This window comes from Cydia amplana, chromosome 12 (assembly GCF_948474715.1).
Source record: "Cydia amplana chromosome 12, ilCydAmpl1.1, whole genome shotgun sequence".
In the NCBI taxonomy this organism is placed as follows: domain Eukaryota; kingdom Metazoa; phylum Arthropoda; class Insecta; order Lepidoptera; family Tortricidae; genus Cydia; species Cydia amplana.
The window spans coordinates 12,600,304-12,615,674 of NC_086080.1; the positions used below are offsets into that span (position 1 = coordinate 12,600,304).

A 15,371-nucleotide genomic window follows, 5' to 3' on the forward strand; every position below is an offset into this window, starting at 1 on the left:
GTAGGTACCTATATTAAGAGGTAGATAAGAATGAGAAATGATAATGAACAACGTGCAGAATCTTCATGTTATTTGTTGACAATAATTATATTATGTTGTTACAAGATGGCGCTAGTAGGTAGCTGCAGTGTAGTGGCGACACCTAGTGAGAGATAGGAAAATCGATTTGTGCGGGAATCGCGCCGCCTAATTTATACAAAAACTATTACCAAACTTGATCGTCTAGCTACAGGTACTTATGTAGAAACAGCGCAAAACCGACGAGGCACTAAAACAAAAGACAATCGATTTGAATAAATAAATATGTAATTTAAATATCATCCACCTTCCAACACTCAAGTCTTAACTCACTGGATAACTATAGCTTAGTATTAGGGCTACTATTGTTTGGTGTGCATTTCATAGTATAGTTGGCGGCGGTCCATGAGTTGCTGGTGCGTGCCGCGCTCCGCGATGCGTCCGCCTTGCAGCACGCAGATGAGGTCGGCGTCGCGGACGGTGCTGAGGCGGTGCGCGATCATAATGCACGTGCGCCCCGCCGCAGCTGACTCTAGGGCTTCTTGTACTACCTGGAAACGTGATTACAATAGATTTATTAATTGTAGGTATTAAATGTGTCAGGTTTAGGAGAAAATCGTGCCCGTAAGTTAGACAGTTCAAGAATAGCGCTGTAACTACACTATATGTTTCGTGGCAACTGAAAAACGTTAACTTTGGCAACCAGACCGCTTAGCATAACCTGCGTTGTCGCACGCGACTAGTTTAAGTAAACGGTCATAGTTACCGCATAATGTTGAGATTCGTACAGCGCCATCTACAATGCCTGTGTGAAATTTTGTCTGTTTCGGTACCTTCTCGCTCTCTGTGTCGAGGGCGCTGGTGGCCTCGTCCAGCAGCAGGACCCTGGGCTTGCGGAGCAGCGCCCGCGCGATGGCCACCCGCTGCTTCTGCCCGCCGGACAGCTGGGTGCCTTTCTTGCCGATGTTTGTGTCGTAGCCCTGTGCATTTTTTTTCAACATTCATTTATAGGAGCATGGATTTTTTAGCATTTGTCATCTCTGGGGCATTTTTCGAAAGAAACTTTTTGATTAGATCTCCTCATGCCTTCGATCAACACGGGCTTCCGACAGGTCGTAGGGATAGGCCCAAGCGATATCTTGACATTCAAATCATTCAGCCATTTTTCGCGGGGGGGAACGTGCACACAGTCGCACTTCTCACACACTTGCATACAAAATCCAATCTGTAATGACGACACAAATACATAGAAAATGACACCCTACACAGACAAATCTTGCACACCTCGATCTGTTTTTGTGTACGGACGAGTCACAAGTGTCACAACACGCACACTAACACATTTTCGTCAAGAGATGAGAAGTCGGATTTGTTGCTCGACCGATCCGCAATTTGTACTGGGCGAGAAAAATCGATAAATCCAGCAAATTACATGAGACTAAAATATAATAATTGTGTTTAAATATAATTAAACGTATGAAATGTAAAAAAAATATTACGCGTGAAATGTAACACCTTCTTTTTGTGAATTTGATGTCCCCGACCTCTTTTTACAACAAAAAACCGAGCAATTAGGCATTTTTTCTGCTGCTGTGTTCACTCGCGCGTCTGGACTCGGTCTAGTTAAAAATCCGAGCGCAACTAGTTTTATTACCCGCGCTAGATCAGTTAATCTTGTACCTAGGCAGAGGGGAAATAGTGCGAATGCCGCATCCCTTCCGTGTTGATCGACGCCTCATGCTTAGGAAATTTTGTGGAAGTCTTGTAAAAAAAAATCGGCCAAGTGCGAGTCGGACTCGCGCACGGAGGGTTCCGCACCATCAACAAAAAATACAGCAAAAGCAAAAAAACGGTCACCCATCCAAGTACTGACCCCGCCCGACGTTGCTTAACTTCGGTCAAAAATCACGTTTGTTGTATGGGAGCCCCACTTAAATCTTTATTTTATTCTGTTTTTAGTATTTGTTGTTATAGCGGCAACAGAAATACATCATCTGTGAAAATTTCAACTGTCTAGCTATTACGGTTCGTGAGATACAGCCTGGTGACAGACGGACGGACGGACGGACGGACAGCGGAGTCTTAGTAATAGGGTCCCGTTTTTACCCTTTGGGTACGGAACCCTAAAAAGGAAGTAGATAAAAATAAGAATAATCTTTAAAAACCATAAAAGCCTTAATTTGTGTTATCTACGCCTACACTCGCTTACACATCAATGTCATAGGACATTATATGGATGGAATAAAATCAAACGACACATGCAGAACTTACCTGCGGTAAAGTCACCACAAAACTGTGCACATTGGCCTGTTTCGCAACTTCAATTATTTCGTCGCGTGACACCACTCGGTCGTTCTGTCCAAAAGCGATGTTCTCTGCGATCGTTAGGTCGAACAACACTGGCTCTTGGGCCACGAGGCCGAAACTCGCGCGCAAGTCCTTCATCAGCAGTCGGGGCAGCGGAACGCCATCCAATGACTGAATTTGAAAAATATTTTTTTTATTTAGACATTTACTTATACCTCAACGAAAGGTCCAATCATTGTAGGACAAAGATTGCCTTTAAATGTGCGTCTGAATTTGGCAAATGCACCACTAGCGCGTCATACGACCAATCACAAACCAACCCCACAACCTTAGCTCGAAGACTAGGTGTGGTCAATCAAGGTAATGAGTATTTTGAATGTGTTTAGAGACAAATCAAGCAATCGAGTCTGTATAATAGGTACATACACCATGGAGTTCTATCTCAAGTACTCGTGGGTCTACACAGAATCTGTTTCCATACTCTCATTACGCAATTAGAAACATATAGGTACCTAATCTTAACGAATTGTCTGCTGGTTTATAGAAGGAAAGACTCACCACGGTACCCGCACAAGGGTCGTAGTATCTCAACAACAGCTGTATGACCGTGCTCTTGCCACAACCGCTTCGACCCACTAAACCTACTGTTTTTCCACTTGGTACCTGATAAAACAAATATACATGCTTAGGATTTTTTAAATAACGTAAAACAATAAAAAAATGTGTGAGGTTTTTTTTGTTTAGTTACTTATGTATTAATTTTTTGTCTGATTTTCTGCGTGTCGTTGGCGTACGTGCCGCCACTGACTCAACTTGAAGCGAACGGGTAGTACTAAAATCGACTGAATAGTAGGCAATAAAAGTAGTTTATAGAAAATAACTTACAAAGAACAAGTCTTTACCTCGAGGTTGAGCTTCTGCATTACCATAATGCTACGTCTGTTTGGATAGTAGAACTCCACTTCCTTGAAATTTATCTCACCCGAAGGTACCTGCCAGAAATGCAAAATGTTATATTTAAGGGGAGACTGATTTATTATAGAAATTTTCAGGGCATTCAGCTAAATACTTTGGAACCTAAATGCATGCTTCGCGCACAGTGTTTTTTTAGCTGAATTCATCCTGCGAAGCTTCCTACATCAGTCCGACTGTGTAATGTAGAATGAGCACCCTGCTGAGTATTATAAGTACTCGCGAGGGACGAAAGTACATAAAAGTTTGTGACCCAACCTTAATTATACTACGTAGTACGTAGTTAGAAAAAAATAGGTACTTTTAATTCATAAAACTAACAAAGCCCGTGACAGGATCCTTAGGGTCCACGATATTCGGCCGCGTGTGCAGCAGATTCAGCACTCGAGCCGCCGCCGACATTCCCTTCTGGAAGTCGGGCATGTACGATAACACTTCGTTCGCTATCCCTGCAGACATTTGAATGCATTGCGTCGTACTGAAATCCAGAAAGGGTAATGATGTCAAGGAACTTGCGTTTGTCTGAAAGTAAATTTAGGTACATAAACATGTAAAGCGTCGGTAATGTGTACGTACACCCAGCTGCCAAAATGCATATCTATCTGCAGTTCACTGTACCTGAAGCTCCTACATTAGCAAACGGCCATTGAGTACGATGGTAGCTATTCGTCAAGATTATTAGCTGCCGCCATCGTCAATGTATTAAACGACCCAGCGTCATTAGTTATGCCGTAAAATCCTTTATACTCACATCAAAATTTTCTCGTATGCTAATCGCTCGTATGCAACTAGGTGTCCGCCGTAAACAAGGGCTGCAGAGTTCATCCAGTTAAACATTGCCCGGGACAGGCCAGTGACCAGGCCAAAGAGGTGGGCTCCGCGCTTGGCAAACGGCAGCGTGAGAGCCAGCTGAGCTACGTACTCCCGCACAAACGCGGCTTCGCGTCCCAGGGCGGCTACCGTCCGGATGTTGGACAACGCGTCTACTGCTATCTGCGAAGAAGTTAGAGGTACCTAAGGATGTTGAGTTATATTTATGTTATACAGTACTAGCTTTTGCCCGCAGCTTCGCACGCGCAGGAGAGTTTTTTTTAAATGTCACCCCTTTAGGGGATAATTTTGAAAAATCCTTTCTTAGTGGATCCCTAGACCTTATAAGGAAACTACTTGCCAAATTTGAACTTTCTAGTCGCAGCGGTTTGGGCTGTGCGTTGATTTAAGTCAGTCAGTCAGTCAGTCAGGTCTTTCACGTTTATATACAGGGTGCCCGGTAATTAATGGATAACCTTCTAACCACCGACAGGGCACCTTAGGCTGGTCCAGAAAATGCACTTATAGGTCTAGTAAAAGTTTCGTGGTTTTTGGAGATAATCGAACTTTTCTGTCTTTTTTAATAGCTAGCACCATACTTCAAATTTAGAAAAGTGCGATTATCTCGAAAACCACGAAAGTTTTACTAGACCTATAAGTGCATTTTCTGGACCAGCCTAAGGTGCCCTGTGGGTGGTTAGAAGGTTATCCATTAATTACCGGGCACCCTGTATATAGATGAAAGGAAACAGTCCGGATTTGAGTTGGGTTCAACGGATGTTCCGTACCATTTCAGACCGTTGAATGCCGAAGGTTCCGGTTAAAGGTCACCTAGAACAGTATTCACTGTATTTCGCATTTCTATTTCTGCCTTAGTTTAAAAAAAATACGTTATGTGCTTATAAGGAAATTATAACGCGCAAATAATTTAAAATGAGTACCTGAGTGCTTCTCTCAACCGCCTTAGCATTCATTGAAGCCACAATGGTAGCGATGACATTTTGGTAGTAAAAGACGGGCAGCACGAGAGGCACAAATGCCAGTGCCACCAAAGCCACGCGCCATTCGGATGTCAAGGCCATACCCAGGGATAGAAACACGGTGCCTATGCATTGAACTAATGTGCTAATTCGGTGACCTGTTGCCTGAAAAGGTGTAAATATTTATTAGATTTGCGGCACCCGATGTAACTGTGTGCTGAGTGTGCGGTAACTGTAAAATGCAGCTCAGTAGGAACCCCCTGTTTATTGGCGCGAACGCGAAGTAGGTATCAATATCAATTCTAATTTTTCGATTTAGGCCACAAAGATAGGCAGTCCTTCCAACGCATACGATCCTGTAGTCTTTAGATGCTCCGTATCCGTCAGCTCTGTTTAATGGCAGTTTGTACGATGGTATTGACGTAGCATATATGTGCGCTGGTACAGACGCTCTGAGAAATTTGCGCACGCCCGCCGGCTCTATTCAATTAAAATTTAAACAAGGGTACGTACGCCTTGCACATGTGCCGCCTCAGCGGACAACCTGGCGCACAGTGCGCCCGTAGAATTAGCTCGCTCGTCAAAGAACGCGATGTCCTGGCGCAGCATATGCGCAAACATGCTTAACCGCAGGCGCTCCGTGAGTTGCGCGCCCGCCAGCCCGAAACACACCGCCTGGTCAAACATAGGTAATACATCATTGTCATCGATATGTAAACTTATCCGTAAAGTAGCTTCAAGCATATTATTTCGCTACAGACACGGCTACTTAAAAAGGCTAGTATAAATTTTGTTTTCAATATGAGCAGTTCCACTGTACGAAGCACTTTGCAACAATCATATACTTGCTTGAAAATATATTGAGAATCACAACGTGCATATGCTGCAGTATTGCGTATTACTTACTTGTATCAAGTACGAAGATCCAATAGCTAAACCTATTCCAACACATGCCCACGATATATGAGATACTTTTTTTAACATGAGGTCTGGGTCTGGATTTGATAATGACTGTAACCATAAAAGAAATATAGTTAAAGCCTCAGTTCAACTATTTAATAGAAGTCTAATTGTATAAAAGGTAGAATATTTACCCCGAATAACTGACCAAAAGCCAGAACAGCTAAAGGTAATGTGAATCCCACAACAAAACCGCAGATACATCCAACTAATATCAACTTCCACTCTGGCGCGTTGAGCGCTAGAGCATCCCGAAACGCAACGCTTTTTACTTCTTTCTCTTCTTCTGGAGGTATCTAAATAACATAATGATCTCGATGGAGCATCTCGAAACGCAATTTTACCTATACAAATTTTACGAGTAGAGTGCAGTATCCTGTTATCGTCATCAACATATATCTATGCTGAGATGAGGTACCTATTGGCCATGGACGGGGCAAATAAAATCTTAAATATTGCATATAAATAGCTCCAAAAAAAATTCTATGTTAAAAAAATATTCTGTGAAGATGGGCGAGGTCACCGGGGGAAGCTAAGTTTGTATTATACATAAAGCAAGAGTTTATAAAAATACGTACGTACAGCTGGTGTACCGTCCGGAATATCATGTTCACTTATAGAGATATCCTTATGCCTAGAGCCAGCATCTGAAATTTTATTGACCTACTTAGCTACTGCCTTGTCATTTATATCTAAATCATATGTGTTACAGCATGGTATATGTCTCTCTTAAAGGCAGGCATTTCCAGTCGGATGCGCTAATAAGATTAATCAGCGTTAACGCCGGCGGCGTTTCATTTCGTAAATAGTCTCCGCTGTCCCACCGACAGTAAACGATAAGTATAGTTCTTCGATTCTTTTCATAAATAAATTTACCAATTAAATCTGGCTCCTGAAGCTTCACCATTTCATAATAAAGCCCATTTTTGGCGACAAGTTCCGAGTGGGTTCCTTCTTCAGCGATGACTCCGTCCTTCATCACGCAAATTAAGTTCGCATTTCTGATCGTCGATAACCGGTGAGCTACAATCACGGTTGTTCGTCCTTCGGAAGCCTGCGAATACGGGGGCTTAAGATAATAATACATTTTCCTTGGTGGTTTTATGCTTGATTACCGTTGGCAGTGAATCAATTGGTGGACTTGATTCCATTGCAACGATAATCAAGCATTGCTAACCAAAATAACAACAACAATGGAACAGGCGTTATTCCAAGCGTCGTCGTCTTTATTACGTGCGGTTTTGTTCTTTATAGGTAAGTACTCCAGAGGGCCTACCGCGAACCATGTTCGACGTGTTACCTCCCTGTCACACTTACGTACGAATTTACAAGTGCGACAGAGAGGCAACACGTCGTACGTGGTTCGCAGTAGGCGCTCAGATTCTTCCAAAGTTGGGCTTTTCCAACTCTGATATCATTTGGTTGTGATTTTAATGATTTTTAGGTTAATCCTCTGTCCCGTCTGTCGTCTGTCGTGTTTGTCTTTCAGGTACGCCTGAATCCTTTAATTGTCTATCTTGAAATATATTTTTTATGATCTCTACACGTCCGGCCAATTATTCAGTTTCAAATTTAAATTTTCAGTCAGCTAAGAGGTTGGAAACTCGTACACCAAAGACAGCAGTCACAGCACCAACACTCACCTTTTCTAAAGCAAGTTGAACCTCCATTTCCGAGGCCATGTCAAGAGCGCTGGTGGCCTCGTCCAAAAGCAAGATGCTTGGATTGCGCACCAGAGCACGGGCAATGGCTATGCGCTGCTTCTGTCCTCCTGACACGGAGACACCGCGCTCTCCAACGAGCGTGTCGTAGCCCTGTTGATGTGTTAAACATTGCAGTCGACAATTACGTTCTTGTCAATGATAGCAGATTGTAAGCCATGAGATAACTCTATGGGTAAAATGGAAGGATGGCAAGTATAGCTTGTATCTTCCACTTGTATATTTACAGACTTTATTATCCTAATAACTTTATAGGGTGCATAAACCTAACTAAGCTTGACAGCTACCATCGGTAATTTTAGTATGAAGTGATGCGCGTTGGCCTGCTTCGCGGCCGCCCGTATGTCACCATCCGTGGCATCCTCCCGGCCGTAGCGGATGTTCTCGCGTACCGTCGTGTTGAACAGCACAGGTTCTTGCCCCACCAATCCAATCTGTGCACGCAGCCACCGCACTGACAACTCTCGTACGTCATGTCCGTCCACACGCACCTGCAAAACGACGTGCACGTGAAACCAATACACATGTAGGTCTAGGTGTACCTATATTATTAGTCCGGATAATGCTCATAGCAATAGGATGAACCCAAGAAAAACTTAGGTTTTCAGATTCGCTTATTTTTTTGCGGACATAGCTGGAGCTGATGTCATCTGAACATTTACGTGAGAAGGAAACTTCTTAAACCATACTCTAGTAATTGCCTCAGTGACTTTGTCTGTTAGATTCAGGCCCTAAAAGCCTCGCACTGATCTAATTCATACCTAGCAACTCTTTTGGGTCAAGTCTTTAAAATCGCTATGTACTATAGTACTTACTTCTAAATATTATTAGTTACAAGTAGGATCTGTTATCATAGTTAGCGTTGCTTATTCAATTAGTGGGTAATTCAAGATCCGATTCATAAACAAAGCTGAACCGACTGTAAATTTATCTTAAAAACAAAGGATATTAGGACATTACTTACGCTGCCTGCGTCGACATCATAGAATCTAGTTATAAGCTGTATGATGGAGGATTTGCCACAACCAGAGTGCCCCACGAGCGCTACTGACTGCCCTCGCTTTATACTTAGATTAATGTTTTTGAGAACCTGTTGCAAAACAATAGTAGGTACTTATAAGGACCAAGCCAAAAAGTCGTTTAATAAAGTCGTGTACCTAGTGTTCTAAAATAGGCCATATAAAAAGCACGTGATATTATGATATAATATCACTGCGTTTAAATAGTGCACCATTCACAATCACTATTAAAATATATATTAATACATACATATGTCTGTCTATATGCTAAGTTGAAACCAGTAACGTTCAACAACATCCATAGTCTGAGTGGCGTAGTAGATCTAAAGAGGCATCAAACTAACCGTTACATCAGGCCTTGTAGGATAGTTGAAAATAACATTTTTCAGATCTATATAGCCTTCGAAAGTCAAAGGTTTTACTCCCGTTTCCTCATAAGGATTTATACTTGGTGTATTGTCAATCAGGCGGAAAATTTGGGCGGCCGCGCCGCACGCAGACCCAAAAGTGTTCACTACGGCACCCGCCATTGCACAATATTGTAAACCATGTACAACACCAAAAAATACCTGAAATTAAAAGATTCTCGTGTAATAAATCTAACGTCTCTAATAAATCTGACCATTCACAATTGTCTTCTATTATACATATTCATGGAGAAATTATAGTTTTGGATAATCAATTATAACTTTAGTCCGTTTTCTCAAGATAGTCCTCTCCATTGCAAATCTATCAGCTAACAAAGCGATTCCGTTATTTTAATATTCGTAAGGAAAATTAGTCTCATTGAGTTACTTATAGAGAACATGACATTGGCATCATTAATACTCAGGCTCCTCCGTTATTTTAATATTCGTAAGGAAAATTAGTCTCATTGAGTTACTTACAGAGAACATGACATTGGCATCATAATACTCAGGCTCCTTAATCATCAAATAAGCACCAAAGTAAAATGACAAGCCGTAGGAGCAAAACGTTCCAAGTGTCAGTAAGCTCATCGCTAGGCCCGTGGAAATATCTGAAAAATAATTCCGATTATGCAGGCTCTCTCCGTTTCCCAAATTTAACAGTCGAAAGTCGAAACGCAGGTTTTTAGATGGGTGATGACACTGATGACAAATAGGAATCACGCCCTGCACAAGTAAGAATGTTTCTATTCCCAATTTCCCATGGCTTCATAAGTATAGTCCGTAGATTGGAAGCTGGCCCCGAACGGCTAATCCTTTGTCTATTAAATAAGTACCAAAAACCGCACGTGCCGCTACCTGCGAAAAAAGGGTAAGCCGCGGCACTCAGTAACCGTAGTTCTTGGGTGGTCCCTGCCACACAAGAAATGGCAAATTATTTTGCATTTGTTCATTTTGAACCTTATTGCAATCTCCATAGAGTGGTAATTCAATAACTGGTAGAAACGGCCCAACTATTTTTTTTTAGGTAGGTAGAAGCACGTGCGGTTTCACTTAACAATAGACAAAGGTTAAGCCGTTCGGGGCCCGTTCCGAATCAAAATACTATAAGAGTAGGTATAAAAGTATCTATCCTCGATGGGGTCAGGTGGGAATCTATTCTCCCTTGTTGTAATTCGCTCGAGGGCGGTTGTAACAAATAGGTAAAGTTTATCTGCATGTAACCTTTCTTGATATGAATCTGTCGCGCTTTAGCAAGAGGCTCCTTATATCTCTCAATTTCCTTTTCCTGCCCGTTGTATGCATACACCGTGCGGACTGAACTGATCACTTCTTCGGCGATGGCACTTGCTCGACCGCTCTCAACTGCTTCCTTCTTAACTAATCGATTTGCTATCTAAAATGTATAAAGTGTGAATTTTTTGTCGCTGGTAAGCCTTGCCAGTGTCTTAACGCGTAAATATACTAAATATCTATAATCCATGGAGCGGTTTAGAGACTTTGGATTCGTCTTTGGATATTTTTCAGTAACAAAACACAGGTATTTCCTTTGCGCTATGACATGGGATTCTTCAAGAAGCGGGTATTTAGGGTTCTTAAGGGTCGGCAACGCTAAAGTGGCTCCTGTGATGTTGCTTATGTCCATGGGCGACGATGACCGCTTCCCATCAGGCGGCTCGTCTGCTCGTTTGCTGACTATCACATAAAAAAACACTACCAGCAGTGCAACGAAGTTAAAGGGAAAGTTTTTGTACATTAATCTCAACAGTTATCTCTTGCAAATATTTTAACAAAACAACATACATACCATACCAGACAACATAAGGAGGACCAATGTTACGGGAGCCATTGTGAGGCAGAGGAGCGTGAGTTTCCATCCCTTGAGGAAGGCCATGACCAAGGCGCTAATCGCGCCCGTTAGATTGTACATGAAGGTCGATACCTTAAGACCAATGCCATCTTCCAATTTTAGAATATCACTGAAAAGATTATAGCCATTCAGCATTAAATTCCTCATTTGAGCAAGTTCCGGAAATACCTAACATTACTGATAGTAGCTAGGTCTACCTAAACTAAGGGCCTACCGCGAACCACGTTCGACGTGTTGCCTCTCTGTCGCACTTGTAAGTTCGTACGTAAGTGTGACAGGGAGGCAACATGTCGAACGTGGTTCGCGGTAGGCCCTCTGGACACTTTGAATATGCTATTTTGAAAGACCGTCAAACTAGCTGACTGCCGTTTTAGATGTGAAATCCCTCCGTCTGTAATTTTGCTAACAAGTGGGAAAATCATTGAACTAAGTTGCCATTTCCAATTAAAAATCCCCCATTTGTTATTTTGGCATGGAGTAAAAATAAACAATCTTACTCTGCCATTTTCGATGCGAAATCCCCCGTCTGTTGCTGGTCGAAATAAGACATATCCTGGTGCATTGCGGCCCTTAAATATGCTTGTTTTATTTGGTAAATCTGTTGAACAGAGCAAACAAACAAAATTAACCGCTACTATTTATGTTATAAATGTTATAATACTTTCAATAGGATCACGGAAGCTAACTAAGTACGAATACTAAGTATTAAGTAACTTACCTGATTGATAGCAGCAATCTCAACAAAAGCCGTGCCTATATACAAAGATACGACCACTGTCAGACCTATCAATGAGTATTTAACTCCAAATGTATGTAGGGCTTCCAAAAACTTGGCGTTGTCGACAGGTTTGAACTGTAGAATATTCTTCTCGTGTTCTACCATTACATTAAAGATGCCAGCCACCGCAATAATAGAAAACGGCACCATTAGCCCTGCTACAATGCTGCCAATTGTAGACATGCATATTAATATCCTATCGGATGTTGTTGCAAACCTGTACTGAAATCAGAAAGTTTATTGACAGTACATCGGTATAAATGGTATATTACTTATACTGAGCCAACAGGTGGTCAATAAGCTACCAATAATTGACTAAGGGGTATGCTAAAAGGATTGGTTTGTGCGCCGACTGTATGGGGTACCTATTGACCTAACTTCAAAAACCTTGTGCTTGTAACTTGGCCGTTGACTTGACTTGAGGTTCTTTGGCATTGTCGTCCCAACGTCAGACCAACCAGGCGGTTTTCTGTGGGGAAATTTACACTGTCAATTTAACATTTAAGCTTAATAAATAGGAACCTACCAGCATATAGTATGGCACATTAGGTACTTTCTCCTTTTCTGTTCTATTATCCTGGGCCATAATACCTATACGTACAGTCCTAGTACTTAATAGGTAATCACTTAATCCTGGGACGCCATGTAACTTGATATAGATCTACTTACATCAAGTAATAAGGTAATAAGTAATAACATAAATAAAGCATGCATTTAAAATGTATGTACCAAACCGTAGATAAACCTTAATAGAATATGAATCTACACACAACTTAATTTGAAATGATATAACTCAATGTTTTTATTGAATTGAACATTATTGATACGATGGTTTCTCATTTGTTATGGGTCTAAATGTTATAATTGGTTATAATATACATATTCATCGTGGTCTAAATTCATAGTCTAAATTATTGGTGAATAAGAAAAATGACAATGTCATTATGTGACAAATAGTGCAACATGCAGGAGACATGTTTTAGACAAATACCTACAACCTCTTTTCTAAATGACTTAGGTCAAAGAGTAGTATAATATATAGGACGGCAACTAGACTATAGTTGGTCAAACCAATTTGTCAGTCAGTAAGAACCAGGATAACTATATTCATCCTTTTCTTTTGGGTGCTAGGATTAGTGTAAGACAAAGATAGTAGACTCATACTATCTTTGAAATGAGTACTACATACTACCTTTGACTAACTAGACTTTTTTCTTAGATTATTATATAGCAATCAAACTTTTGACACCCGTCTTGAAGAAAATCATAAGAAAATAGACGTACGTCTTTAATATGTCATTGTGTATTTTTATATTTTTATTTACAAAAACTGCAAGATCTATTTTATCTATAAAATACTTTCAAAACTAATGGTATGGTAGTCGAAAAATAGTCCGCATTTACCTTTATTAATGGTAGGTGTATTTATTATGAATTACCCGAAATATTTAATATTTATCAGAAGAATAAGAAACACCTGTTTGCAAATCACACTTGTTTCTAAATAGGTAAGTACCTTTCTAAGTGGAACAAGATGTTGACAGGAAACTACTTTATTAGAAAACCGGCCAAGTGCGAGTCGGACTCGCGCACGGAGGGTTCCGCACCATCAACAAAAAATAGAGCAAAAAAATCGTGTTTGTTGTATGGGAGCCCCCCTTAAATATTTATTTCATTTTATTTTTAGTATTTGTTGTTATAGCGGCAAAAGAGATGCATCATTTGTGAAAATTTCAACTGTCTAACTATCGCGGTTCATGAGATACAGCCTGGTGACAGACGGACGGACGGACGGACGGACAGCGAAGTCTTAGTTTTTTACCCTTTGGGTAGGGAACCTAAAAAAATAGAGACTCGTTAAAAAAAAGATTATTCACACCACACCGACATTTATTAATTGAAAAATAAATGCTGTGAGTAGAAGCACCCTCCTCTTCTTTTATCTGAAACAACATATGTACATACATTGTAACAGTAGGTACCTACATTACGATACAAGAGCGAAAAGTAGGGAATTCGCAACGAGTGGCGATAAATTAAAACACGAAAGGGAGTGTTTGTAATCGACACAATTTGCGAATTACCTACCTACTCGCACAAGTATCGTACAACCTTTTACAGTACATATATTGTCTCTTTAAATTGTCGACATCACCGACATAGTTACGTAATGTGCTAATTATCGCACTAGTGCGGTAAAGTAGCCCCTATATGTACTGTAAATTAATTTATGGCTAATTCATGAGTCTTTAAACAAAAAAAAAACACCAATTCGTTTTTTATACTGTAATAAAAAGACGTTGTGTCTATACATTTTCAAAGAATAAAGAAACAACGGATATTGCGAATGTGGTGTTAAATTAATTATACCTATACCTACTTCTTGGCTAATTATTTTATTCTTAAGACGAAACGGGAAATTTTTACATAATTATTGATGAAGGTATTTAAATTATAGCTATGCCCGACCGTTTGATTTTTTCGATTTTTCTCACTCTGCTCACTACTTAGCCATGTTAATCAAAACTTTCCTTACTAGGCCCTAGGTAGGACCGGTGCTAGTTCCTGGAAAGGAAACGCAAGCTTAAATTCCAAAAATACTTACGGGGTGGGAGCGGCCATGGCGACCGAGGTGAGCTTAGAGAGGACACTCCCAGCTGCCAGGTTGCCGTAGTACGCTTGTGCGGCGGCGGCGGTGCTGCCGGCGGTGATGCCCGTCGAACCGATGCCCATCATCGATGCCACCAGCCCCGCGCCCAGCCCGCCGGTGCCGTAGATCACAGCGCCACCCAGAGCGCCGACGACTATCGCCGAGAAGATGCCCATACTGAAACCAGATGAGCAGATGTTTTAACCCATGCAGTCCCACGGATAAGATATCGCGTCGACAGAAATGTTACATCTAAGTCTGACGGGAAAACCTTAAAGTCGAATTTAGGTAACATATTTATGTTATTTTTAGTTAGGTTATTTTTTATTTTGTCCGTATGCGCAAAACCGTTAAAAATAGGTATTCGATCCGCAAATGTGAAATAGTAAGCTATATATGGCTATATATAGTTAAAAAAGTTAAAAACCTACATTGTTCAGTTATATAAGAGCGACGCCATTACCGCCGGTTTAAACACTGATTTTATTGTTTATTATTAAATAGGTACTTTTAACGAGTTCAATAAGGTCGCCTTTGTTCTAGAATGAGCCCAAACACATCATTCACAACTGCCTTTGTAAGGTACAATTAATTCTGTTTAAATGACAATACAAAACGAAAGTTAGCAACGTTAGCATGGCGATAGCAACGTGCTGTACTATGTACTTATAACTGAGTACTTATTTTTAGAGTCCCCTAACATTTATTTATTTAATATTTTATTTAGTAATTGAGACACGCCGACCGAAATTTTATAAAGTCTAAAAAAACTTCATTCTTTCTTAGTATTTCCGTATTCTTAATTTATTTATTTTGGTACTCACATGAATAATTAGAACACTGAAATAATCTTAACAACCGCAAGACAAGAGATGCCCA

General features: G+C 40.8%; 1 protein-coding gene across 1 annotated transcript; it reads right to left on the bottom strand.

The window, feature by feature from the left end:
* Window positions 1-302: 302 nt before the first annotated feature.
* On the bottom strand, window positions 303-12,501 carry LOC134653052 (ATP-dependent translocase ABCB1-like). The gene is made up of 23 exons (XM_063508336.1): window positions 12,369-12,501; window positions 11,783-12,064; window positions 11,562-11,662; window positions 11,002-11,173; window positions 10,419-10,590; window positions 9,675-9,805; window positions 9,132-9,356; window positions 8,733-8,858; window positions 8,056-8,259; window positions 7,691-7,861; window positions 6,883-7,101; window positions 6,641-6,674; window positions 6,182-6,333; window positions 5,994-6,098; window positions 5,601-5,762; window positions 5,049-5,252; window positions 4,049-4,290; window positions 3,619-3,775; window positions 3,228-3,317; window positions 2,884-2,988; window positions 2,290-2,496; window positions 852-998; window positions 303-569 (listed from the first exon to the last, which is right to left on the bottom strand). Exons 1-23 carry the CDS (start codon window positions 12,426-12,428, stop codon window positions 381-383), a joined length of 3,657 nt encoding a protein of 1,218 aa, XP_063364406.1. The 5' UTR covers window positions 12,429-12,501; the 3' UTR covers window positions 303-380.
* Window positions 12,502-15,371: the final 2,870 nt, after the last annotated feature.

Excerpts from the sequence above, each read along its gene's own strand:
- LOC134653052 (XM_063508336.1), bottom strand. The coding sequence starts at position 12,428 with ATGGCCCAGGATAATAGAACAGAAAAGGAGAAAGTACCTAATGTGCCA. Across the intron at positions 11,174-11,561 it reads TTCGCATCGAAAATGGCAGA|TGATATTCTAAAATTGGAAG; the intron begins GTAAGATTGTTT and ends TAATCTTTTCAG. Across the intron at positions 999-2,289 it reads TTGTGGTGACTTTACCGCAG|GGCTACGACACAAACATCGG; the intron begins GTAAGTTCTGCA and ends AAAAATGCACAG.